Raw genomic sequence first — 24,344 nt, 5'->3', positions numbered from 1 at the left:
GGGGATTCGAAGTTATCTTTCCATCATCGCCTAGCTAAAGGAGATTGTTTTCCTCGATAGAAATTAACACATTAGACCTAAATTGCAACCATTGGAGATGTAATGCGAGGGTGCATCATTTTTTTTTCTTTAACAGCCGCTCACATATTACAGATGTAGATACGACCAATAAAGTCCAAAAATAAAAGGCTGCAAAAAGGCTCTGGCGCAGACCTACTGCCCAACCAAACGAATCCATCAGAGTAGTGGCCGCAAAAAAGGCAACCCAATCAGCAGCACTATAGGATTGGCATGACTAGGCTCTTGTCTACTCTTGATTGATGCTCTAAAATATTTTCTTTGCAACTAAAGAAGTAATTGAATTTCTCGTTGTAAAATTAGACGGAGGTCGTTTTCATTCGTTGGTTAGCATGGACTTTTCTAGCAAATTAAAGGTAAATTAAGGAATCCAAGGCTGTCATTGAGATATCAGATTGTTAACCTCCTTGCAAGTTACAAGAAATAATATAAATCCTAAAATGCCATGAATAGGAACATTCTCCATGTTTCTACTAGGAACTCCATGAATTGTAGCTGAGAAGTGCAAATGATGTTTCCTTTTTGTGATTGGCAATGATATGAGCATTAGTTCAGTGGTCATACTTCTCCGTTTTAAAGCAAGGAATACGGGATTTGAGTCTTGAATGATGTTTTTCCTCAAGTTTTAAACTCAAATATGGATGAAAATGCTTTCCAAATAAAAATCTTAGATTTGAGTCATGTACTAGTCCAGATAGAGATATGATGATGGTCTCCCTCCTAATCTGTAAAGAAGAACGGCATAGAAAACCACTTCAAGAACCTATAATTTTTTCACAGACACTACAACAATAAAGGGTTTTGGCGACTCTATATTGCCGACGCTACAAAAAAGCGTCGGCAATTTTTTTTCTTGCAACGGTAACTGCCGACGCTTGTGGAGAGCGTTGGTAAAAAAACGTTCCGCCGACGCTTTTAAGCGTCGGCGTAGGAAAAAAATACGACGACGCTTATAAGCGTCGTCGGACTTCACTCCTCCCCTCCACAAAACCCCATCGACCCCCTCCCTCCATAGCCCACAGTCCGGTTCTTGAGCTCCAAGAGTCGACCTCCCAAAGATTTCGCGGATGGAGGTGGGCTGCCTTCTTCTCTTTCGAACCCTCTCCTCTCCTCTCATTCGCCCTCCTCTCCGTCGCCATTCCTGGCCAGTCCCGTCCTCGCCTCTCCTTAGAGCCTCCTCTTCCCCTCCGCCTATTCCCTCTACTCCCTCGGCTTATCCTCAGGTACGCAGCCGTACCCTCCTCTCTTCTCCTCTCTCATCTCTCTTCTTCTATAACTTAGTTTCTTTGGTGCGAAGGGGGCTTACAGAGGCCCGAAACCCCGGCGGGATTTGGTAGGCGACTGGGTCTCCAACAACGATGGGTTCGTCCGGAGCTTGCCCATCTTCGTGGGCGGCCTCTCCTTGCTCGCTGTCCTCCTTAACCGCGCCTTCTCCGGCATCGCCCCCGAGTTCTTGAACGACGACGGCGACGAGACGAGGGTTCTGAGCTCCACCGCCCCATCCTCCACTCCCTTCCTTCATCGCCGTCTTTTTTCTAGAATCGAATCAAAGCTGCACACGGTCTCTCTTGGCCTCTCTTTCCCCATCTGTTCTTGTTGTAAGTACTCCAGCTCTAATTTCCCTTCCCCTAGTCGCCACGCTTGATTTTTCTCTCGATCTGTTTGCAATGGAAAGAAAACCTGATGCTCGTTTCCTTCTAATCTCAGGGTTTCTCTCTCTCCTTCGGAGGGAAATTACATGTGCCGAATTGTGGTTTTCGTTCGTTCGGGAGTGATTTCTCTGGAGATGGTTCCGTCTATCATCCGGAAAGGTATATCTTCCAATTGATGCTTCTATGGTTCCTTTTTTTTTTCACTTTTCCTTGTATTTGTGGTATTTTGGCACATGGAAAATTTGTAATCTTGTCAGTGTTTCTGTTCTTGGTTTTTGCTTAGGGTTTGTTTTTAGTTCTTTTTGTTCTTGAACCATTTCGTATATGTTGTATATTGATGCAGTGCACATATTTTAGGGCACGAAAGCAACCATTACCTCGCATTCTTTTCTTTATCATGTTCTTGATGGTTGGTATATCTTTTCCCCTCTGTTCTTGTTTTTTTCTGAATAAAATAAACGTGTTAATTGTCCCCATATGGTGGCCTTCATATCTCAAGCTCAGTAATTAGGGTGGCACTACTTGTAGAGTCAGAATTTGATAAATAAGGTGGGTGAAAAGAGTTTTAAGTGAGTGCATTTTCAAATCAATACTGCATTTTCAGGAAGTGAGCATCGGGAAATCCTTCCCATTTTTTGCAGTGAGTGGAAGCAGTGATGTGGTGAACTTAAGAAGCAAGAGGAAAGGGGTGTTCTGTTGATGTTAAAGAATTTTGACTTCAGTGCTGTTAAGTTGATTCCCATCATGTGTGATTTTTTTTTCTTTCTAACAGTTCAAATGATTTTTCTTATAATACCAAATTTGCCTGGCCAATGATGCAACCTTTAACTGTTGTCTGTGTAAACTTATTTCAGGGTGTTGGTTTGAGAGGGTTGACTAGCAAAAGGCATATGAAGATACTATTGAGATGGATGAGGGAGAGGCAGAAGCTGCGGTTAATCTGTAATCATGATGGATCTCACAAGCAATTCCTCTATACTACCTGGTTTACCAATCCCAAAACCATGCCCCCGAGGCCGAGAAAGGGAACTTCAGAGCCATGACTGAATAGAATTTGAAGAAAGTTCCTATGCAGGCTCTCCAAATCAGTTTTATGATAATTGCAATTGATCACCCTTTCAGCATGTACAACTTGATTTGCAGTATCAGAAAATATCATTGCTGCTGCCGTATCCATCAAATGGCCAAGTTAAATTATTGGTAGAGGATGATTTCTGTACATCCTTTTTTTTTGCTTGTTCAGAATAATTTAAATCTTGTTCTCTACATAGAAAGTCATCAGAAGGACTCTTTCATTACCTTTTGATTTTCTCAAAGTACGTTGAAGATGACTCTCCAAACAGGTATTTTCAGTTCAGTAGGCAGATCTTAGAAAGCCTAGGCTTTGGCTCTTCCACCAAAAGAAAAAGAAGAAAATGTCACATCTCTAACATTGTGTGGGATGCTATGATGAAGCTGAAGACACCAAGGCAGTATATTTGAGACAACAGATATCCTGATGCTTGTTTATGAGTATCTTGTATTACTTCGTGCTTCTATATAGAACCAATTGTTAGTAGAAAGATAATGCATCCAATTGTTTGTCATCTTCTTAAAATCACGAATTTTTTTTTAAAAAAAAATAATATTCTAACGACGCTTTAAAGCGTCGTTAAAATCACGAAATTTTTTTAAAAAAATAATATTCTAACGACGCTTTAAAGCGTCGTTAAAATCACGAAATTTTTTTTAAAAAAAATAATATTCTAACGACGCCTTCGGCCTGTGGCCTCGTCCCCCTCAGGGGGATTTACTTATTCGCGCACACATAAAGCGTCGTTAAAATCACATTTAACGACGCTTTAAAGCGTCGCTAATTTCCGACGCTTTTGAAAGCGTTGGAAAATATTTTCCCCACTGTAGCATAGGCGACGCTTTACCGACGCTTAGGAAAGCGTCGGGATGGTTTTTACCGACGCTTAAAAGCGTCGCTAAAGGCCAAAAAAAGCGTCGCTAATGCCCAATTTTCTTGTAGTGAGAGCAAATAGCAAATAGCTACTGCTATGATTTATGTACGAAAAAAAAAACTACCATCAAATGCATGATATGATAAAAATAGAACAATGGCTTTCCCTGCTAGAATAGCAAAAACGTAGAAGAAACTGATTGCCAGCTATTATAGTGTTGTCATGCTTATGCCATTCCCATGCTATAGGGAAGATACTAACATCTTGGTAACTAACTTACGTGGCGAGCAACAGAAATTGCACCATCTCAATGCTGTCAGCAATTATAACATGTATGCAAGGATTATATTTTTCAAAATTGACAAAGCTTCTAGCTAAATAACTATATGAATATTTAGGACACATATGAAAAATATTTAAATAAACCAGCTCTTATAACCAACTTTTTATTATAGTAAATTCTGGATTAACATTTCTGGAGGTATTTTGCATATGCATGATAGGTTTAGGTAGAGACCAAACATCACTAACCTATAACAAATAGTGAAAAAAATATCAAGGAACAATAGTATATATGTTGACCCTAACATTAAGAACTAATCTTTCTAATATATCACTAGATTTTATGTATGTTGACTCTAGTGATGCCGGTGTTTTCATTCTCCAAATTAAATACAAAACAGAGTAATTCTATTGCATGTAATTCGAGCAGCATGGAAGAATATATCGTATGCGAGGCGGATGCTCGGTGCCGAGCAGGTGTACATCTAGGGGGACTCATCGATGGGTTCGAGTGGATATGGGGTGCGGATAGATATGAAGATAGTTATCCACTTATTTGTGAGACACGCAAGCTGATTGTGAAGATGGGTGAGCACCATGTAGTACATATTTTTCGAGAGACGAGCAGAACAGCAGACTGGATCGCCTCCTATGTTGCACGACATTCCGAAAAATTCTTATGGATGTCCACAGTAGAGCTTCCGCTCCAATTGTACTTTTTATTTTCTTCTGACTTAATAGGATGTATTCATGTTAGAAATATATGAATTGCTGTTTTTATCCAAAAAAATAAAAATAAAAATAAAAATAAAATCAAGTAAATGCTACATGGAATCCCTACAAAACTACGTCTGAATAGTTTTGCAGCTCATAAAATCAGAATCTCTGTACACAGCCTCTCCTTCGAGTGTTTCAATTCCATCAATAATTCGAGCATGAGCAGAGGAAGCTACAGGCATCCTCGGATACTCTCCACCCTCGGACTTTCTGTGGCTCACAACCTGCCACGTCATCCACAATAGTCCACTGCGCCTGACGCAAGCGCACACGTGGCTTCCCCGACCCCTAATAAATTCCATTGGAACACGTCACGGACCATTAATCCACAGAGACTTGTGGCCGACACATTCCCTGATTTGCGTTTTAAGCTCCCCATATTAAATGGCTGCACAGCTGACGTTTCAAACCGGGCGCGTGCTCTGAACCAGTGGAAATGAGACACGTGGTCGAACGGTCTGTAGCCGGCTAACGTGCGCGAAGCATAACTAACCTACGCTCTTAGCCCGCCATATCTCCGTGAACCTTATTAACCTGCTCTTGTGTCTGGTGACAAGACCACGCCCGTCCCTAGCCCCTAACCTAGCATCTGTAGGCACCAACTCATATAAAGCAGCGTCGATACGCCTTTCTCTCTCCAGCTTTTTCGTCCGGACATCTGGACTTTGTACGTGCGATCAAAGGACAAATATGCGCCACTTTTACGAGAACCAAGATAAAGTCACCGCCCGGTGAGAATAAGGAGCTAGTCGAAGAATTCCATTTTTTCTTCCCATAATTTCCATTTGGTGTGCGTTTCGGTGGCGGGAGAGGCCGGTAAGATTACATTACGGTTAGGGTGGTGGTATAATAAGGTCGCTTGCATTAGAAATTCTTACGGAGAAATTCTATACGGACGATGGATGTGCTGGAAATGGATGGGCGAGATCTATTTGCGCGGGAAGAACGGCGGATGTTACACCCGCATAGGAAATTCTATGAATGCGTGTAGGTGGTTATTTTCGCGACGTGGCGTAGTGTTTCGACAAATCGGCGATCAGGGTCTGGCCCACGTAATCGGACCGACAGCACCTGGCCCCAAATTAAAATAAAGAGTTTTTTCTAACATATATTATATATAAACTCTTACATATATAAAATTATATAAATATTCTCCATGTATTTTTTTATATATATTTGTATCATCTAATATTGTTAAAAAATAAACGGATTAAAACTAAAATAACTAAAAAATTTTATAGATGATATGAAAAAAAAATATAAGAGTATACACTCAAATAGCGACTTTTATAAAAATATTCATTTAATTTTCTATATTTGAAGGATATAAATTCAAAAAAATTCATAAGAAAAATCAAAACTCGGTTGGAACTTTCTAAGTCTTTTATAATTCAATTGGATTGGCAAATCAAAAAAAAAATTAAGCCACGTTGTTAATTTTCTTTTCTAAGATCATGACTCGGTCAAGTTCGAATATTAAGTGATCATTTTGGTAATTTTATTCTCTATTTGATTTTAATATGATTATCATTATTGAATCTATGACATCTATATATTCTTCATTCTTTTTAAAAAATAATATATATTAAATTTAAATTAAATATGAATGCTTAGATTGGTAAAATATTTTTAGTGATTTGTAAATATTGAGCTTTTGAGGCAAGAATTTCGTGAAAGCAATATGATTCATTTTGTAAGATTTGATATTAACATAAGATTATGTGATATAATAATATCAATCTTTTTTTATGACTCTTTCTATTAAGAAATAACTGAATTATTTTTTCTAAACTTTAATGATTTTTATTAAATTTTTTTTAAGCATATATCCTTCTAAATATGCGTAATTGCACGAATACCCTTACAAATTGCTATTCGAATGTGTAACCTTATAAAGTTTTCTTTTTACACGTCTACCTATAAGAATATTTTAGTTATTTCAAATTTAAATCGTTTATTTTTTAATAATACTATATTGTATAAGTATATATATATATAAATATACGTATAAAATAAATATTTTATTAAAATATACATCTAAATAATAATTTTATAAAAACTATTTATATAATTTTTTATATTTTAGAGGATATATATGCAATAAGCCTCAGGTCAGGTCAACAATAGAGTGGGAGAGAGGGAAGCCGAGCAGAACGCTCGCTGGAATCTTCGTATCTCTCTCTTCCGAACGCCAGCAGACGAAACAGTGGATGAAGGGAGAGCAGAGAGGAAACAGTTCCAATACTTCTCTCTCCAGAGTCCAGATTAGAAATCCCGCATCATCACATAATTAGTAGCCCTCCCCGTGCTTCTCTCGCCGATTTATCCTCGGATTCTTCTCGTTCTTGGAGATTCCCGTCTCGCCTTCTGCTCTCGGATCGCCGCACTAGAGTTTCCGTGAGGTGTAGCCTTCAGATCCGCCATCGTCGTATTCTCCTGCCGGGTTGATTCCTGGATCCGTGTTTCTGGAGTTCTTTTCTTGATTTTATTAGTTCGGCTGTGGAACTCGTTTCTTGTTGCTTTGGATCCGGGAAATCGGAATCTAGGGTGCAGTTTCTTGATTTCGAGGGGTTTTTGAACGGTTTGGGAGAAAGACTTGAGGAGTTACAAGATTCGGTGCGGTTCTAGTGGATCTTTGAGGGGTTACTGGGATTTACTAAGGGTTTCGTTTTCGGGAGAGGATTTATTCGCGGATTCGAATGACGGTTGAGTCAATGCAGGTCGCGAGCCTCTCCTTTGAAAGGATTTTGCGGTTCCTTTAAACTGGAAGATTTTCCGGGTCCTTTGAACTGAAAGCTTCTGATGAGGTACCAGCCGTTCTCTTATCTAATCTTGGAATTATAGATGTAATATTCAGATCTGATGATCAAAAAAAGAAAGAAAAAAGATGAGAAAATAGTTTGTAGATTATTCTTTAGTTACTGGCACTGATCAGCTGTCGAATTTTCCTTGTTTGCAGAGCCTTGTTTGGATCTTTGCTGCACTCTAGGACCCCTCAGTGATACTGATATGTAAGATAGTTCTATCTTTTTTCCTGGTTTTTAAATCAGAATAACAACATTAGCGGGGAGACGGTGTTTTTGCGATTCAGTATGGACTTTTACTAACAGTATCAGTTGCAGTTTTCGTCTTTTCAAGTCTGAGATCTCGAAAATGTCAGGTATGTTTATTTAGTTTTTCCTCCCTCGACTCTGTAGAATAGTCATATAAAAGCAGTGATTTGATTGTTTTTTTCTGAACGATTGATCGTGCATTGCGGCATTGCAGTCTGCCACGCAGAAGGATTTGAAGGATCGGTTAGTTGTGATGAGAGAAAGGAGAGGAGATCAGATGTGGAGATCTCGGAAGACGAAAGAAGGAGAACAAAGATCGGGTCTCTGAAGAAGAAGGCTTTGAATGCTTCCACTAAGTTTACTCATTCTCTTAAGAAAAGAGGGAAACGGAAAGTCTATTTCAGGGTGCCTTCTGTTGCTATCGAGGACATAAGGGATGCTGAAGAGGAGCGCGCAGTCTATGCTTTCCGGCAAGAGCTTGTTGCCAAGGATTTATTGCCTGATAAACATGATGACTATCACACATTGCTCAGGTTAGCAATGATGTTTAAGATTTTCTTTGCGTTCTGTTTTCATAATTCAATCATCTGCTATACCTGAAGCTGTGTAATGTTTGTTATTATATCTTGTAAAATTTTAAGTTCTAAGCATGCGTTTAAGCTATACCTATGGTGGCTAATTATTCCGTTCATTTTGTGCAGGTTTCTCAAGGCTAGGAAATTTGACTTTGAGAAAACGACCCATATGTGGGCTGAGATGCTTAGATGGAGAAAAGAGTTTGGAGCAGACAACATTTTGGAGGTGAGGCAACTATCACATACTGCAGAGCACTTCTACATGCATTAAGGAAACAGTTTAAAGATTTGGGAGGCATAGTGAGTCTTATCAGATAATGATATGATAACAACAAGATTATGGGAGTCTGAGTCTTTATAAAAGTATATGTATCTTTATTGCAAAATATGGAAAGTGAATAATCTAGATGTGAGTAGTTCACTGTGTGACAGATTTAACAGTCTAGTGCAATCTTTGCCAATTATAAGAAGCTCTATTTTCTATTTGTTTTCAAATTTATCAGGGTATTATGGTTCATTTCGATCTGTCCTCTCTGAATGGTCTTTGAGGATGTATATCTCTTTAGAGGTACAGTTAAGAACTTCTTTCTATAATGTGTTATTTTCACACATTTACATCCTTAGTTTTAGCTAATCTTTTTATTATAGCGGGCTAATTCCAGCATAAAAATGTTTTCACAATTTATAATGCTTGTTGTTCTGAATATGTTACTTCCTTAATTACAATTTGCTTTTGTTATCTCGAAGCCATTCTTAATCCTTAATTTACATATGGCATGGTAATGACAATCAAATGTACTGGATTCAAGGATTTTGCCTTTGAAGAACTGGAGGAAGTCCTGTGCTATTATCCCCAAGGATACCATGGAGTGGACAGGCAGGGAAGACCTGTATATATTGAGAGGCTCGGAAAAGTTGAGCCGAACAAGCTTACTCACATTACCACCGTCGAGCGCTACATAAAATATCACGTACAGGAATTTGAGAAGGCCCTGCATGAGAAATTTCCTGCTTGCTCAATTGCTGCCAAAAGACACATTGATTCGACAACTACAATACTGGATGTGCATGGTGTGGTAAGATGGCACCTCTGCTTTTTTTTTTTTCTTTCTTTTTCTCTATTTTTTTAATCTGTTTACTGTATTATTGATGCTAATATGGTTACAAGGGTTTATCTCTTTTAAATGAGAAACAGAAAAGATTTCCCATATCATATTTTGCTTTCTGGTGATCTTCTTTAGTCACCGAGGAAGCCACTCTGATATAGAGTTGTCCTTGTATTGGTATTCAGGGATTGAAGAATTTCAGCAAGACAGCAAGAGACCTCTTGCACAATATGCAGAAAATAGATGGTGATTACTATCCTGAGGTATCTACTGTTTTATGCTAACATATTCTTGTCAAGTAGCTCTTGTTTAGTATTCATAGGAGGGTTGCTCAAACGTTCATGTATGCAGACACTACATCAAATGTTCATTGTAAATGCTGGTCATGGTTTCAAGCTGCTTTGGAACACTGTAAAGGGATTTCTTGACCCCAAAACTACAGCAAAGATACATGTAAATATCCATGCTTCTGAAGTAAATATGTGGGTTTCTCCCCGATTTCTTCAGCTTTGATTCATGGTTTATTTAATATGCACAGGTACTGGGGAGCAAATATCAGAGCAGGCTTCTTGAAGCTATTGATGCAAGGTTGGTTTGTTTTATCTATGCTAGCTCTGATGCTATCAATTGTTTCCTTTATATTCTCTAGCTGCTGTAAATCAGATTTTCCACCCTGGTTTTTCCTTCAGCCAACTGCCAGACTTCCTGGGTGGCTCATGCACATGCTGTGATGAAGGTGGATGTCTTAGATCTAATAAAGGACCATGGAATGACCCTGTCATTATGAAGGTAGGACATGTCATGCAGTAACAGGCCAACCATGTTATATTATATCAGATCACAATTTCTTTATATTACATCCTTAATCAAATATACAGAGTCCGTTGATCAACCAAGAGCATGAAGTGCACTGATATGATTTACGATTTTTACCTGTAGCTTGTACATTGTGTTGAAGCAGCATTTGTGAGGGAAATTAGGCGAGTATCTGATGGAGAACAAAGAAATGCTCCCTGTCCTAGGCTACGTCCACTGAAGGCAAGACACTGAATTGTTCATGGTGTTTAGTATAGGTTGATTGTGTAGATCAATTATTCATCTTTCCTTTTGCAAACTGAATGGCAGGGAAGATGTAGTGACACATCAACAGCTGAATCAGGATCAGATGTTGATGATCTTGGTTCTCCTGTTATATCCAGAACTGCTGAATACACTCGATTGGCTCCAGTTCAAGAGGAAGTGAGTAGTGTGCTTTGATTTACATGTGCAATATGACCATATTTATGAACCTTGTTTTGTAATTTTTTGACTATGCATGAAGATGTGTTATAGTTATGATGTGGATCTGAAGTGCCAAGATGGATATCTCCTATAATATTTAAGCTTACAAACGAGATTTGAAGTGGATACCATATTAAGGTATATTATGATGCTTTCATCTTTAGGATACACAGCTTAATTTGATTCTGGATATGGAGACTAATGCAGGATCCTTCATTATAATATCTTTCATACTAAAAAGAAAAAAAAAGAAAGAAAACAAACATCTATCTAGAAATTGGACTGATAAGTGAGTATTTATAAGTTCTATTTCACCTTACCATTTCATAAGTTCTTTTTAGAGCTCATTTTTTTCAACAAACCAATCCGATATTCCTAGGAAGATTGCCTTCTAAAGGATTTCGAAAGTTTAAGTTGGAAGTTGAAGCAGGTCCTAGAGATGGTAACATATTTATTTTTGTGTGTTTCTCTGTGATTTTCTAAATCTCCACTTTCTAGGTAACAGCCACTCCCTGTAATGATAACGTTGAGCTCACTCCCTTGTAAGAAACAGATAAGAAAAAAAGAAGACCAGATAATAAAACTTATGGATATATGCAATGGTGAATCTCAAAACATAATGTTGACCTACCAATATTATTTGCTGGAATTATAATATTCAGATATTGACACACTTATATTCTACCTGAGCCATTTCCTTATTGACTTCATATATACTATGACAATATATGAAGGAAAAATTAGTCATTTCTTTAAAGGCCTGTTTAGATGACAGAAGATCTTATTGGCCTGATAAGATCTTCCTATGGAGGGACTTTATCATGAAAATACAGTGAAGTGGACCCGGTCCAATAGATTGGAGAAGCAATGGAACACCTAATTGCTATTATCTAGGGATAAGGTAAATCACCTGGAGAATGGAATCCATTATCCCTGAAAAACAAGGATTAGCTATCACCTGGCACTGTGATCTCTTGGAGCCATCCCAACTTAGCCGTACTTTTAAAATGAACACAACCGGCCAGAAGATCTTACTAGACTGATAAGATCTTCTGGCATCAAAACAACCCCCAAATCCTTGAATTATTCTGTTCAGTCATACTCAGTTCCCATTCTTGCTCATTCACTAACATGTAATTCACTTAGGCTGATTTGGAAGTGGAATAAGAGGGAGTAAAAGCCATTTAAGTTAGTTAATCCACCCTTTTTCAGCCAAACACTTGGGTAAACCATGTCTTCAGAAGGGCAAAAAGTTATTTCTGAAAAGTTGGTACCCAATAAAAGAGGGGTAATTTATTCTGGAGCAAAGAGGAGTAGGAGTAAGTTAACCCATTTACACTGGTTAACTTATTCCACTTCCAAATGCAGCCTTAACGTTAAAAGAGGGTGCTGGGCGGAGTGGGTCCAAATGTCCAATAAACAACTTAATACTATTTGCTTTATATATGCTTTGTTGAATGCTGAATTTTGTTGTATCTATTGGAAAGCATGACTTTCCGTTTTTCACTGTTCTAGATTCCCTAAAGTGTTACTTTATCATATTTATATGCCTATTACTTTTTCCTTTTAGGGTCTGTATTATTGCCTCACCAATATATCCATGATATATCTCTCATGGGATTCAGATCTGAATTTCTTTTTAAATTTTGGGATACTATCAAAAAGATGATTCTTTTGTCCATCTTGAAAAATCTTTAAACTATGGCATCAAAGGCCTTCTTATTCCTTTCTTCTTCCTCTCCACCTGTCTCCTCCCTTCAGCTGGTTCGCACTGACGTTCCTGATATAATTGACATGACATCCATGATCCACAGTTCCATACTGCCCATTAATTATCTTTACAATCTAAACCCCTACTTTTGTCCTCGGTAGTTTGTGCTACGTGGTAAAGATGCTAATCATCATATTTCATTAAACTGGCATTCTGACATTAATGATATAATTGCATGTATATGCTTATCTTCATGTGCAGTTGCAGTAATAGTTACTAATCATTATGATGCAGTATTTTTTGCTCTTTCTAGTAGATGTTAAATGTATCTTTTTTCATTATTGTGATATAGTTCAGGGCGACAGATTCTACATCTTACTACAATTGCAATCGTGACTTCAAGATGATTGATAAAGCTGTAGACTGCAGAAGGGGAGCAGGATCTGCTTGTAATGCATCTAAAGAACACAAGGATCATGGGTGTACCTTTGCCAATGGAACATCACATTCACTAGGTACTGATAATAAGATCTACTCCCGCATAATTTGTTAGTCAACCCTGCTCTCTAAGTTCCTTTCTTGCCATCCTCTGAAAGTTCTCTTTTACTAGAAACGAAAATTTACTACTGCTTCAGTTGATTGTTTCTGCAATTATGTTGCACTAGAGCCTAATAAGCAGCTTGTCTAAGTCCTAAGCCAGTGATTTTTTCATTGTTGGGAACATTATAGACTATGATTTGCTCCACACATCTTTTGGTATCTTTGCATGTTGGTATTTTTGACAACTTTCATGTCCCATCATGAAGTATTTGTGGCAGCCTGGTTTTGTTACAAGAGAAGCTGCTTAATCATGACAATTTTAGCGTTGGAATATAGCAGTTGATAATCTTTTAGAACTATAAGTGCTCAGAATGGCCCATGCTTGATTCCATTATAGTGAATTCCAATGGTGATAAAATAAATATGATGTAGGTTTGGATGTGTTTTTATTGTTCTGCTACTTGTTTTTTTTCCCTGGCAAACTGAAATTGTTAGCGAAGTTCTGCAATTTGTCAAATTATTACCGCAATTCCCTAATTGTAGAAGGAATTGAACTACTTTTTAATTTTCTTGGTTCTTTATTGCTGTATTTGCTTATGTTTATCTACATATGGATCACTGTCATTGTTGCCTGTTACATCTTCTGTTGGTACTAAGTTAATTGCATGTATATATACACTTTGCTCTGGCAGTTTGGGCCAGCTATACAAATCCTACTTTAATCATCTTTTCATAACTATGGCTGTCTTCTAAAATGGAAGTTGCTCATCATTTCTCATTACTACTATTTCCCAGTATTCTCCAATCACCTTTCCGACCCTTTAGTCTATTGATTCCTCATTGCAGATGTCCAAAGGCCTGCACGTTAAAGTTGAGGCACAATGAGAACATTGCCAAATATATTAAAAGAATATATTCAAGTCTGCGATGTGTGAAATTTTACATCCAAAATGCAGTTGCAAGAAAGTGACTAGAATAAAATATCATGAATTAAAATCTACATTACAAAGGCAACAAGGGTCGCTTTTAGGGAACTGCATTAACATAAATTTTTCACCTTTTAGTGCCTTTGAGTTCTCATGTTGCTTTAAAACCAGTTGAAACTTGTAGAATTACTATAATTTATGAAAGGAGTGGCGATGGCAGTTTGGTTAGATAATAGGCTGTTTAGTATGTTTTGGTGAGATGTTTAATAAAATATTTTCCTGTAGATTATAAAGTGTCTCTTCTTTAGTTTTTGTGCTACCAAGATCCTTTGAATTTTCAAATGGGGAATTTTGATGTATCTCTTACGGTTTCAGGTAACTTGGGCACTGATCTGTGCAAACACACCAAGGAAGATTCAGAGGAAGGAAATATAAGATATCTTGCAAGAGCACTAGTCGCATTTTTGGTTAAACTGCTACCCTTCTTTCGTTTCTTTGGTTGTAGACAAGAAAGGAGGTTGGAGAACATTCATCCATCAGATGCATTGGTCCTTACTCCAGATAACCATCCGAGTGTGGAAGCTGTCAAGGAAGACCATGTCAGTCCTTGTTTAGAACGCCTTCAGAGGCTCGAGTTGATGTGCAATGAACTCAGTAGCAAGCCTGCAGAGATTCCACAGGAAAAAGACCGTGCACTCCTTGATTCTTGGGACAGGATAAAGTCCATTGAGTTTGACCTTGGGAAGACGAAGAAGGTAATCTTTTATTGTATATTTAATGGTTTTTTGTGTTCTAAGGTGAGTCAAACAGCATGCAGTAAGTTAGAAAGAGTATCATATTAAAGTTCAGCTATATCATAAAAGGAAGCACTTAATATTTTGAGTGTGGTTCCTGATCTGGATTAACAACAACGGCAATATTTGATGCTTTTAATGAATATTCGTGCTGGAGCATCACTATTCCATCAAAGCTTCACTTCAGAAAGTTAGCTTTTATCTAACTTGGACACTGTTATCATTACTGGGGATGCATCTCCATGATGTTTGAGTGGCATCATTTTTCTCCCCATTTTTTTTTTTTGTTTGTATTACTTCTTCAGGAAATTTGTATACTATAAGCAATTGGCCCAAAAAAGATCCAGAGTTGTATATATGTGTAACATATTTATGTATAATTAAGAAATTTTATCCCATTTATATCGTTTTATTGTTCATTTTTCTTATATATTTTCTCTGAGATAATGCTTTTTGATAGATTGTGATCACATGTTCTTTTAGGTATTGCAGGCCACAGTGGTGAAGCAAATGGAGATTGCAGAAATGTTAGAAGCTGTACAGGAGTCCAATCTCAGGGTATGCTGAAAAAACCATTTACCATCAAACTGTTGAGTTCATCCACATCTTTGTGAACAACCTAACTATAGATTTTTTTAAAAGAAACCTTTGGTTTGTCTCACTTCTTTTGACTAAATTAAAGCTAAACCTAAAACGAGCATTGAATACATGATGTCTCTGATTGTGTAGATCTTGGAGAAATATTTTGTTACCTTAGGATTTTTAATATACCATTGATCCTGATTCTCATGAACTGGGTCATATTTGCCACACTTCAAATTCTACGTTTCTAAATATGTCAGGTACTTAAGACACTTCAAATCTTTTAATGATTGCACCATCATCCTGTGCTAGCGCTTAGCTTGCCTAGTTTATTTTATCAAATTATGGAGACGTTGGTTTAAATCATATCTACAAATTTTCACTAGTATAGGTCTCCAAAAGTCAGAGAGACCAGATTGATAATACTCATCTCTTTATTTTGTTTATTACTGAGTCTATGTTTCCGTTTATCTTGTCTGCTACTGTTGTCAAATTGCAATCATGGTCTGCACCATTTTGGATCTAACTGGTACATCTTGCTTGCATCGTTGTTTGCAGAGAAGGAAGTTTTGTTAAAACCTAAAGAGAGAGTGGCTGTACATGGTTGAGAAGCGTAGCTTTGGCGTCAGATTAGCATTGAAAGAATACTTCCTGCTATACAGTTTTCTTTCTTTCTTTCTTTCTTTCTTTTGGTCCGTGATGAGATTTGTCACGTTTACGAACTGTTATGAGCGTGCTACATGCAGCATCATGGAAAAGCCGAGATGGTGGATGAGGGAAAAAGGAAAAACAAAAAGGAAAGTTAATATATAGTTTTTCTTTGTTTTGTTATGAAATGGCGTCTCTCGCTCTACCTCTAAACCTGAGCCCTTGTCCACCAGTTCTAGTGTGGCTTCATGGGTTGTTAGGGATCTAGTTTTGGAGTTTGCTCCACCATCCAGATATTTGTCCTTTGAGCGGCCTCATCGAATTTTATCATTCTTAAAGGTTTATGAGGCTTTAAGCTGCTGCACAGGAGATGACGCCAAAGCATCTGGAGCCTGGGGCGGGCATCATTTGAACGGGAATAAAAGAAGTCTGTCTCAAGTGGGACCAAATTCGATCATGGTCGTTCACTATTTTGTTAATAATTCCATCTCATCAATTGCAGAAGAAAACATTCGGACTGCATCACATAAAAACCAAGGTACCTACCTTGGGATCTATATGTTTTGGAGAATGGATAAATAGAGTAGTTCCTTTTTTTTTTTTTTAAATTGACTCGGAGAGGACAAGTATTTAGCTGGATCCTAAGGAAGGTGTAACGGGAGTGAATTATTGATTACTTGCAAGGATTATCTGCATTGCAATCTTGATTTTGGTTGGATCAAAATGACAATCTTATAAATTGCAACCATGACTGATGGATGTCCACCGTTCCGATCTAATTAAAGATTTCTAATTATTTGTCAACCTATATACTCATGCTGCTTGCTGCGTGTCTTGCTGCTCTTAGAAGGGCGTTATAAATCGAAGGCAGTATTTACCAAGAGGGTGATGGATTAAGATGGAGCATGTATAGTGGTGGCAGGTGGATGAAGGTGGTAGATGAAGTCATGAAGAGCCCTCGTTATATTACTGCCTGGCTAACCAGCAGCTTGGCCTGCAGAAGTCCCTATTGCTCGACAATTTGGTGTTAATTGAGTTGCCTCTACCCTAACCTTAGCGCCCTTGATTTTAGAGTTACGAATACGCAAACAGATAATTTCCGCCAACACAACTGGCACTACCAGGTGACATATCTAGGCTGTCCTGCTGACATACATGGATGGTTCACGTCCCTCGAAGAACACTTGAAAACCGTATGTGAGACTATACTTAAAAAAGTCAAATTCATGAAGTCATATTTGAAAAGGTTGGGGCTTAATGTTTATATACCTTTTGGAAATTTTGTTGTATTTTCTTTCACCATCCAAACAGCTGAAAATTCAATTTGAAATATTTTATATTCTTTGGGTCCTTCTCCAAGCAATCGGAGAGACTGAAGTTACAGCGGACCAAAAAGATTCTAGTTACAGCATCAATCGAATATTTTGTGCGCTTGAATTGGTCACACTCATCCCGAGTAATGGAAATGAGTGATGAGAGTTCTGGGCTCCTCCCCCGATGCCTGGTCAGGCCGTCGTTGGCATGAAGGCGATTGTCTCCGAAAGCTGTGATGTGATCTGGAGATCATGTATAATCCACTTCGATTGGGCCCTTGCTCAAGAATAGTGCAGCCACAAAGCCCAAGGATTATCGGCCCATTAGCCTCGGTAACACGCTATATAAATTAGTGACAAAATTTTGGTGAATAGGATGAAACGCCTTATGCCTTCTTCAGCATCAGAGGAATAAGGTGCTTTTGTGTTTGGCAGAAATATTTCATAGAATGTGTTCGTGGCTTGGAAACTATGCATTCCTGATTTTATGCTCCAAAAACCAAAGCCTTTATGGTAATATCTGCACCAGCAATATTGTCTATTTTTTTTCCTACAACTTTTAGGTCGCATGTTCTTCCTTCACTTCGGCCTCCATAGTTATCCTAATCTCCTTCTGTTAAATTTGAATCCAATGGGGGTTCGAGGATGTCTCTTGTCTCCTTTATCTTTTAAAAGAACTTGTTAGCACTGGATCGCTCAAAGGGTATTAGCTGACTGCCAATTGGTCCTGTATCTTCGCACCTGCTTTTTTTTTGTTTGCAGACGGCTGCTACTTTGTTGCTAATGAAAGGAATTGTTAGATTTTAAAAAAGATCATGATGGATTACTGTTCACAGTCTGGTTTGGCGTCAACTAAATAAATCTCATGTCCAGTTTAGTCGCACATCACGTTTTGATTTGCAGCATTTATTAGTTCCGATCTGGGGATTCAGGTTAAATCTGTTGTTTGAAGTATTAGGGTATCCCCATATCTAGATCTAAACCTAACAGACAGACTTAGCTCCAACAAAATTGAACGCCATACTAGAGGGTGGAAAAGGAAGGCATTGTCCTTTGCTGGTAGAGGCAGTGAAATTTGTGTGACCGTTCAAAAGGAATGGGATCCGAGGTCGTAACTCCAGACTCTTTGTAGTTAGGACGTCAAATATTCGACGTAACTGCCATCGAAGCATAGCTGAGAGCTGTATGAAAGGGCATCACCTATGGGAGGCTAGTTCTGGGTGGAACAACGTTTTCCTTGATGAGGACTTGACTGTGGTGATCGAGTGGATTCAAGGCCAGCACAAATATGATAACGGACAACTGTTGCTTCAAATATACATAGGCTATAGAGAGGATGTGGCTCCGTCCGGGCCATTTATGTCTATTGGGATGCAAATGGTATTGCTGACTGGGTTGCCTCCTATGCTGTACAATATTCAGAAGGAATCCTTTAGAAGAATCACGAGTCTGTTCCATTTTCTCTTCTTCAACTTCTTCTTTTTAATCTTACTGGTTGTACTCATGTACGATCAATGTGAGTCACCGTTGTGTCGGAAAAAAAAAAAAAAAAGTCCAGAAAGCTAATCATACATTCCTTCTGATATTGCTGAAGCCTTCATTCGGATACATATTCCTTTGAACTCTTATCCAGCCAGATTATGTTGGGGAAATGACAAATCTAGTCAAACTTCCAAAAGTCTCTAAATATTTCTCTGACTGAGGTACTAACTATCTATTGAATCCAAGGTCTTCTCTAATATTTGGAAGAGCAAGGTGGCACCTAGAGTCCGTTGTTTTTGCTGGCAACTCTGGTGGAATCGAATCCCATGCAAGCAAAGCCTAGCTAGGAAATGTCTGTCACACAATGAACACATCTATTATAAACTCTATCTTGACCGGGTGGAGGATGTCGATCATGTCGTTGTTCTCCGCCCTTTTGCAAGCTTTGTTCGAGCATACTTTATGGACCACCAACTTTGTTAACGTGTGTAACCTGTAATATTAATAGAGTTGTTATCGTACTCAATATCTGTTATATTTAAGCTTTTATATATATACCCTGTATATATTATTGTGTTCAAGCACTTTATACAACAATCAGAATTATGGAAATTTTTCCTTCTACTTCTTCCCTTGTTTTAGCAAAACTCCGCAGCCACTTTTCATTAGCAGATGATCCACTGAGTTTAATATCTAATTCTCTGACAAAGGATTCTTGCTCTACAGTGCTCTACGCTGGATGGTCCATGTGCAGTGGTAGGAATGAAAGAGTTTTCCGAGGAAAATTTTGCGTCTTAAATAAAATGTAATCGTATTGTTACCCTCCAACAAATATATTTTCCTTATAAATTATATACATCATGTACTCTATGTTATACACCGCCTGTCTGTGATGGAATTGAAATCCTCCGTAACACTCCATACTCTTGTCAATGAATTCTTCTAAGGAAACCATTATCACATTTACATATTGTCCAACGTTTTAGCAGTTGATGGGAACATGTTTGCAAAAGAAATGATGTTTATCTATTTATCAGTGTAATTTTCGAGGAACATGCTATTGTTGTCTATCAAAATCTCTCTTCTCTGGGATCACTCATGTGCATCTTGTATCTCATGCAAAGAATCCAAAATGGTATACATACATCTCGGAGAGAAACCTTGATATACCAATCAAAATTCAATTTAACTTATAATCTTTATAATTTATTATTATATACAAAATTATATAACTATTTAATTTTACTTTACTTTAATTCAATAAATAATTTTATAAAATTAATATATATATATATATATTAATTATATAAATAAGTAATTAATTTTCTATAAATAGTTAGTTAAAAATAATGAATATAAATAGAAAAAGAAAAAATATCTGAATTTTGCCGGACAGATAATTTTGTTAACGTAGATATCCACTCCTTCATTTTTTAATATAAAATTTAAAAACAATAAATTAATATATAGATTATTTTTTATTAATTTTTTAAAATTTTAAAATCAAACAATTAGTAAAAATTATCCACCTTTTCGACTCATCCGCCCTCCGATGACGCCAACCACACACTGTTAGCGGCATCGTGAAAAACTGGTTGACTCCGCTGGTCGACTCCCGCCATTGGGGAGTTGGAAAAGCGGAGGCGGAGGCCGTGTCGGCTTGACTCCGTCGCGCAAGCGGGTCTACGGTTAGTGGTATCCTGGAATACTGGTTGACTCCGATGATTGACTCCGGCCATTGGGAGTTGCAAAAGCGGAGGCGGAGGATATGTCGGCTTGACTCGGTTGCGCGAGCGGGTGTTCGCGCTCTCCTCTCTTCTCTTCTCCATTTTCTTCGCTTGAACAAACCCCAATTACTCTCTCTCTCTCTCGATTCTCCGTGGATTTCGAGTTCTATCGGGAGATCGTAGGAGGCGGGGAAACGTCGAAAGATGTCGTTTGCCTTTTTGGGCGGAGAGATGGATTTGTGTCGAAGCGTCTCCTTGCGGGCGGTTCTGTTTATGTTGTTGGTGGGACTGGCCACTGCTTCTACCTTCATCTCAGGTACCGATGCGTTTAATTTCAAATTTTTTTGATTTTTTTTTTTTTGAGTTTGCGAGCTGATTCTTTGTTTTTTTTTTAAAAAAAAATCGTGGTAATGATAGATGCTGTGTTCCAATATCATGGATCTACGGGCCGGAGTTTGCTGCAGACGAAATCGAGTAAGATCAAGTCACATCGCTCTATGATCTGATTCAAGATTTTGTTTTTTATTCCTGATATTTTGCTGATTTATGGTATAAAAATTTGAACTTGGGCGCCATGGCCGCTGGAATCACCTGTTTGAACTCAGAATCATGCTTTAGAGGGCTTATTAGATTTTTTGTCTTGAAGAACTGATCTTCTTTTTCCCTGTATCTATGAGCTAGTTTAAGCTGGCTTGAGGATAGATATTAGAGTGAACTGAGAGAATTGGAGGAAAGAAAGGTGCAATTTTCTTACAACATTGGAATTTCAATGGTGAAAATATATATTATCCAACCACTCACTGGGAGACAAATTGAACTCAAGAGAAGGTAAACAAGATACAGTGAGTCATTTAACTGAAAAGGAGATTGGAGCATCCAACGACGATGTGAGATTCTTGTCTGGAAGCATGACTGATAGCCATATTTTACCAAGAACTGCATGTCACCCACAGTTTAAGGTGGCATGTGAGATGAGAGCCAAGGAGGGAGTGGACGCACAGTTCAAGTTAGTTTAACATCATAATCCATAATTTAGCAGCCTATGTAGTTCTCTCGCAGAGTTGTAGTTCAAAGTGGCGCAGCCTTCGAGTAAAGGGGAGGAGCGAGTGCAATTACTTGTTTTGCAATTTTTGTTGAGTAGTTCAATGGAGCACCAGGGTTGGAGATTGAGATATTCACGGTAGTCTTTTTCGAAACTATGACTTAATTTGGCATACTGCCTAATTGGTAGGCAGGTTGTTGAGATATCATGCCAGAACCAGTAGAAACGTAAGACACGGCCTTTTGTTTCGGGTTTTGCTGAATCACTAAATAGATTCTAGTTCTGAAAAGGTGATGACCGAGTGTCAAAAGAATCTCCACATGGAGCTTTTGATCAAGATAGATATGTTAAAGAGTGCAATTTGCCATGAACATCATTTAATCCTTTAGTTTCATCTTTGACCAGACACTACTAATTGAATACAACTTTGTCTTCCACATTGTGAGATCAGAGATTGCAAGTGTATTCAATTTCGGAGTCTTCATCCCCAGCTATTAGTTCATATATGACAAATCTAATTATCCAGGTGGCTTTATTTTGTCCATGAATACATGTGCTTTGGTTTTACATATATGCGTCCTTAATGGTACCATATGATGCAAATGCCCAATCTCTCAATTTTGACTTGTTTTCATGTCAAATAGTTGTAGAGTGGTTTTTATAATATCTAAGATCACATTTTGACATGTAGTATGTATTATTAATCAGAAAATCACTTTCTGTATCATACATAAACCAGACATGAGTGTGAGAGTTGGTTTGGCAATAAGTGCTTATCAACTTTGTTAAGAAAAAAAAAAGAGTACTCATTGTCCTGACAATTCTTTTATGCTTATAGGCATCATTATCAATTACTGTTATAAGTACCGTCTGCCACAGTTTACTCATATCGCCGCAAACTTGATCAATTAATGACCCAAAAACTTGAGAATCCAAGAGTTCATTGAAAAATCTTATCTAAGAACTCTGATTAGTTTAGAAACTTTTCTTTTCAATTATTCACTCCATCTCGATCATGTTGGTCCCAAATAGTTTTCCTATGTTTATATGTCAATATGTATGTAAGATTACATATGTTACTCAAAATATTTGTAATAGAAATACACACTGGTAATATTTTGTTTCGTAAGGCTAACTGAATGTTCCGGTGAGTTTCACCATTTTCGGGCATGATTATGCAATTTCAGGGACATCAGAGAATCGACACTTGCAGTTATGCAATGACACTTGGATGATGCAATCAAATAAGTTTTGATAAATAAAGTATGTGTGTTAAGCCATGCAATTTGCACAGAAATATGATTGCCTCAAACACAAATTCAGACGCACCTGCAAATCCAGAAAACTACATGACAATGACAAGATAGACAGCATTCTTCATAATTTATAAGTAAAACTTTGCAGAACTATTGAGTGAGTCGCTAATCTTATTAGAAGATCGTTGTCTGATGATGATAATGGTTGCTTTTCCCATGCTGCTACAATTATCACCACTAAAAAATACAGATGAACATAGTGAATGGAAGATATCTATCCTCAAAAATGAACTGCAACTATGGAAACTCCTCATTTATCTTGGACCATTTAGCTTTATAACTAATACTAAATCTAATGTCTTTTGATATCCCTGTCAGACTGCCCTGTGAACTTCGAGTTCCAGAATTACACAGTCGTCACGAGCAAGTGCAAGGGGCCCCATTATGCTGTTAACCTCTGCTGTGCTGCTTTCAAGGAATTTGCATGCCCATTTGCTGAGCAATTGAATGATGTCAGCAACAATTGTGCATCAGATCTGTTCTCTTATCTTAATGTCCATGGCAAGTACCCGCCAGGTCTGTTTGCCAGTGAATGCCACGACACCAAGGAAGGGCTTACATGTCCTCCTAGCCCTTCAAAGACACCGGATGACATTGCAAATGCTGGTGACATAAATCGAATCCTCACCTTTCTAATTGTCTTCATGTCTGGAGTGGTTCTGGCACTCCTATTCTCTTGAAGTTGGAAGACTTTATGTTTCTGGGAGCTGCATTGCTGCAGTCTGTTATTCGAATGGATGATCTGTGTTAGGAGTTAAGGCGAATTACTTCGGTGATGATGTCAAGAACATTTGGTTGTGGGGAGTATGCGCTATTTTTCTTTACACAAACTTATGTAGGTCTGCTATAGTGTAGTTCTAAGTTTTTTTTTTTTTTTTTGTACTATGAGAAGCAATTAATCTGCTCCTCATTCTTAGCATTTCAGACACCTTAAAATTGCAATCTGGCTGGTAAATGGTGGTCCCATTTGGAGAAAAGAAAGCTTTGAATTTGAGTCTTGCATGGGTTGAGTTTTGTAAGTTTACAGAGACCCACACGGGTGATCACAAAGTCATAATCATCTCTGTATTCTGGAAGACTTGCAGACTTTGTATGATACGTGATGCAATATGGGCACTGCTTTAATGGTAATAAAGCGTAGACTGACTTCTTTGTTTGTTTCAGCATTTTAATATATGTTTCTCAAACTATGAGCATTTTTGTAATTAGAGTTTATGATTTTTTTGAACTCTTAAGTAACAAAAAAGATCATGGACAACATTGATCATGGAAATTAATGTATATGAAAAACAAAAATAACTATGCACCCCTTTAATTTTGAGCCATATTTTGTTTCACTTTTATATTATTCTTAATTAATATTCTTTTTTTTAATTTTGATATAAAGAACATGGCGAAAAACCAGTCGACAATTTTTTTAGTGAAACCTTTTCAGTTGTCATTCGTATGGGGATCCTCATTAAGAAGAAGAAGAAGAAAACTACTTAATTAGTGCTTGCAGATTTCGGGAGGA

At 37.8% G+C, this 24,344-nt stretch overlaps 3 protein-coding genes across 5 annotated transcripts; all 3 read left to right on the top strand.

Annotated features, from left to right (window-relative positions):
* The first annotated feature begins 1,129 nt into the window (after positions 1–1,129).
* Positions 1,130–1,993, top strand: LOC120104927. The gene is made up of 3 exons (XM_039116836.1): positions 1,130–1,301; positions 1,376–1,676; positions 1,786–1,993. Exons 1-3 carry the CDS (start codon positions 1,146–1,148, stop codon positions 1,851–1,853), a joined length of 525 nt encoding a protein of 174 aa, XP_038972764.1. The 5' UTR covers positions 1,130–1,145; the 3' UTR covers positions 1,854–1,993.
* Positions 1,994–6,858: 4,865 nt separating this feature from the next.
* Positions 6,859–16,658, top strand: LOC103711974 (phosphatidylinositol/phosphatidylcholine transfer protein SFH13-like). Of its 3 annotated transcripts, XM_008798323.3 has the most exons (17): positions 6,859–7,542; positions 7,695–7,746; positions 7,858–7,895; positions 8,003–8,321; positions 8,490–8,589; positions 8,867–8,931; positions 9,173–9,439; positions 9,655–9,732; positions 9,821–9,922; positions 10,008–10,057; positions 10,159–10,258; positions 10,409–10,507; positions 10,595–10,708; positions 12,814–12,976; positions 14,303–14,682; positions 15,205–15,279; positions 15,862–16,658. In XM_008798323.3, exons 5-17 carry the CDS (start codon positions 8,553–8,555, stop codon positions 15,877–15,879), a joined length of 1,548 nt encoding a protein of 515 aa, XP_008796545.1. In that variant the 5' UTR covers positions 6,859–7,542; positions 7,695–7,746; positions 7,858–7,895; positions 8,003–8,321; positions 8,490–8,552; the 3' UTR covers positions 15,880–16,658. The 3 variants fall into 3 exon arrangements, with proteins under 3 accessions (XP_008796545.1, XP_008796542.1, XP_008796543.1); XM_008798320.3 differs by lacking the exon at positions 8,867–8,931; XM_008798321.3 differs by lacking the exon at positions 8,867–8,931 and having other exon boundaries at positions 7,695–7,895; positions 15,214–15,279; positions 15,862–16,460.
* Positions 16,659–20,333: 3,675 nt separating this feature from the next.
* LOC103711975 (GPI-anchored protein LLG1-like) lies at positions 20,334–23,992 on the top strand. The gene is made up of 3 exons (XM_008798324.3): positions 20,334–20,789; positions 20,891–20,947; positions 23,150–23,992. Exons 1-3 carry the CDS (start codon positions 20,678–20,680, stop codon positions 23,509–23,511), a joined length of 531 nt encoding a protein of 176 aa, XP_008796546.1. The 5' UTR covers positions 20,334–20,677; the 3' UTR covers positions 23,512–23,992.
* Positions 23,993–24,344: the final 352 nt, after the last annotated feature.

Source organism: Phoenix dactylifera, unplaced genomic scaffold (genome assembly GCF_009389715.1).
Source record: "Phoenix dactylifera cultivar Barhee BC4 unplaced genomic scaffold, palm_55x_up_171113_PBpolish2nd_filt_p 000143F, whole genome shotgun sequence".
In the NCBI taxonomy this organism is placed as follows: Eukaryota; Viridiplantae; Streptophyta; class Magnoliopsida; order Arecales; family Arecaceae; genus Phoenix; species Phoenix dactylifera.
Note: the sequence above shows the minus strand (reverse complement) of the source record. Positions and strands in the feature narration are given on the sequence as shown.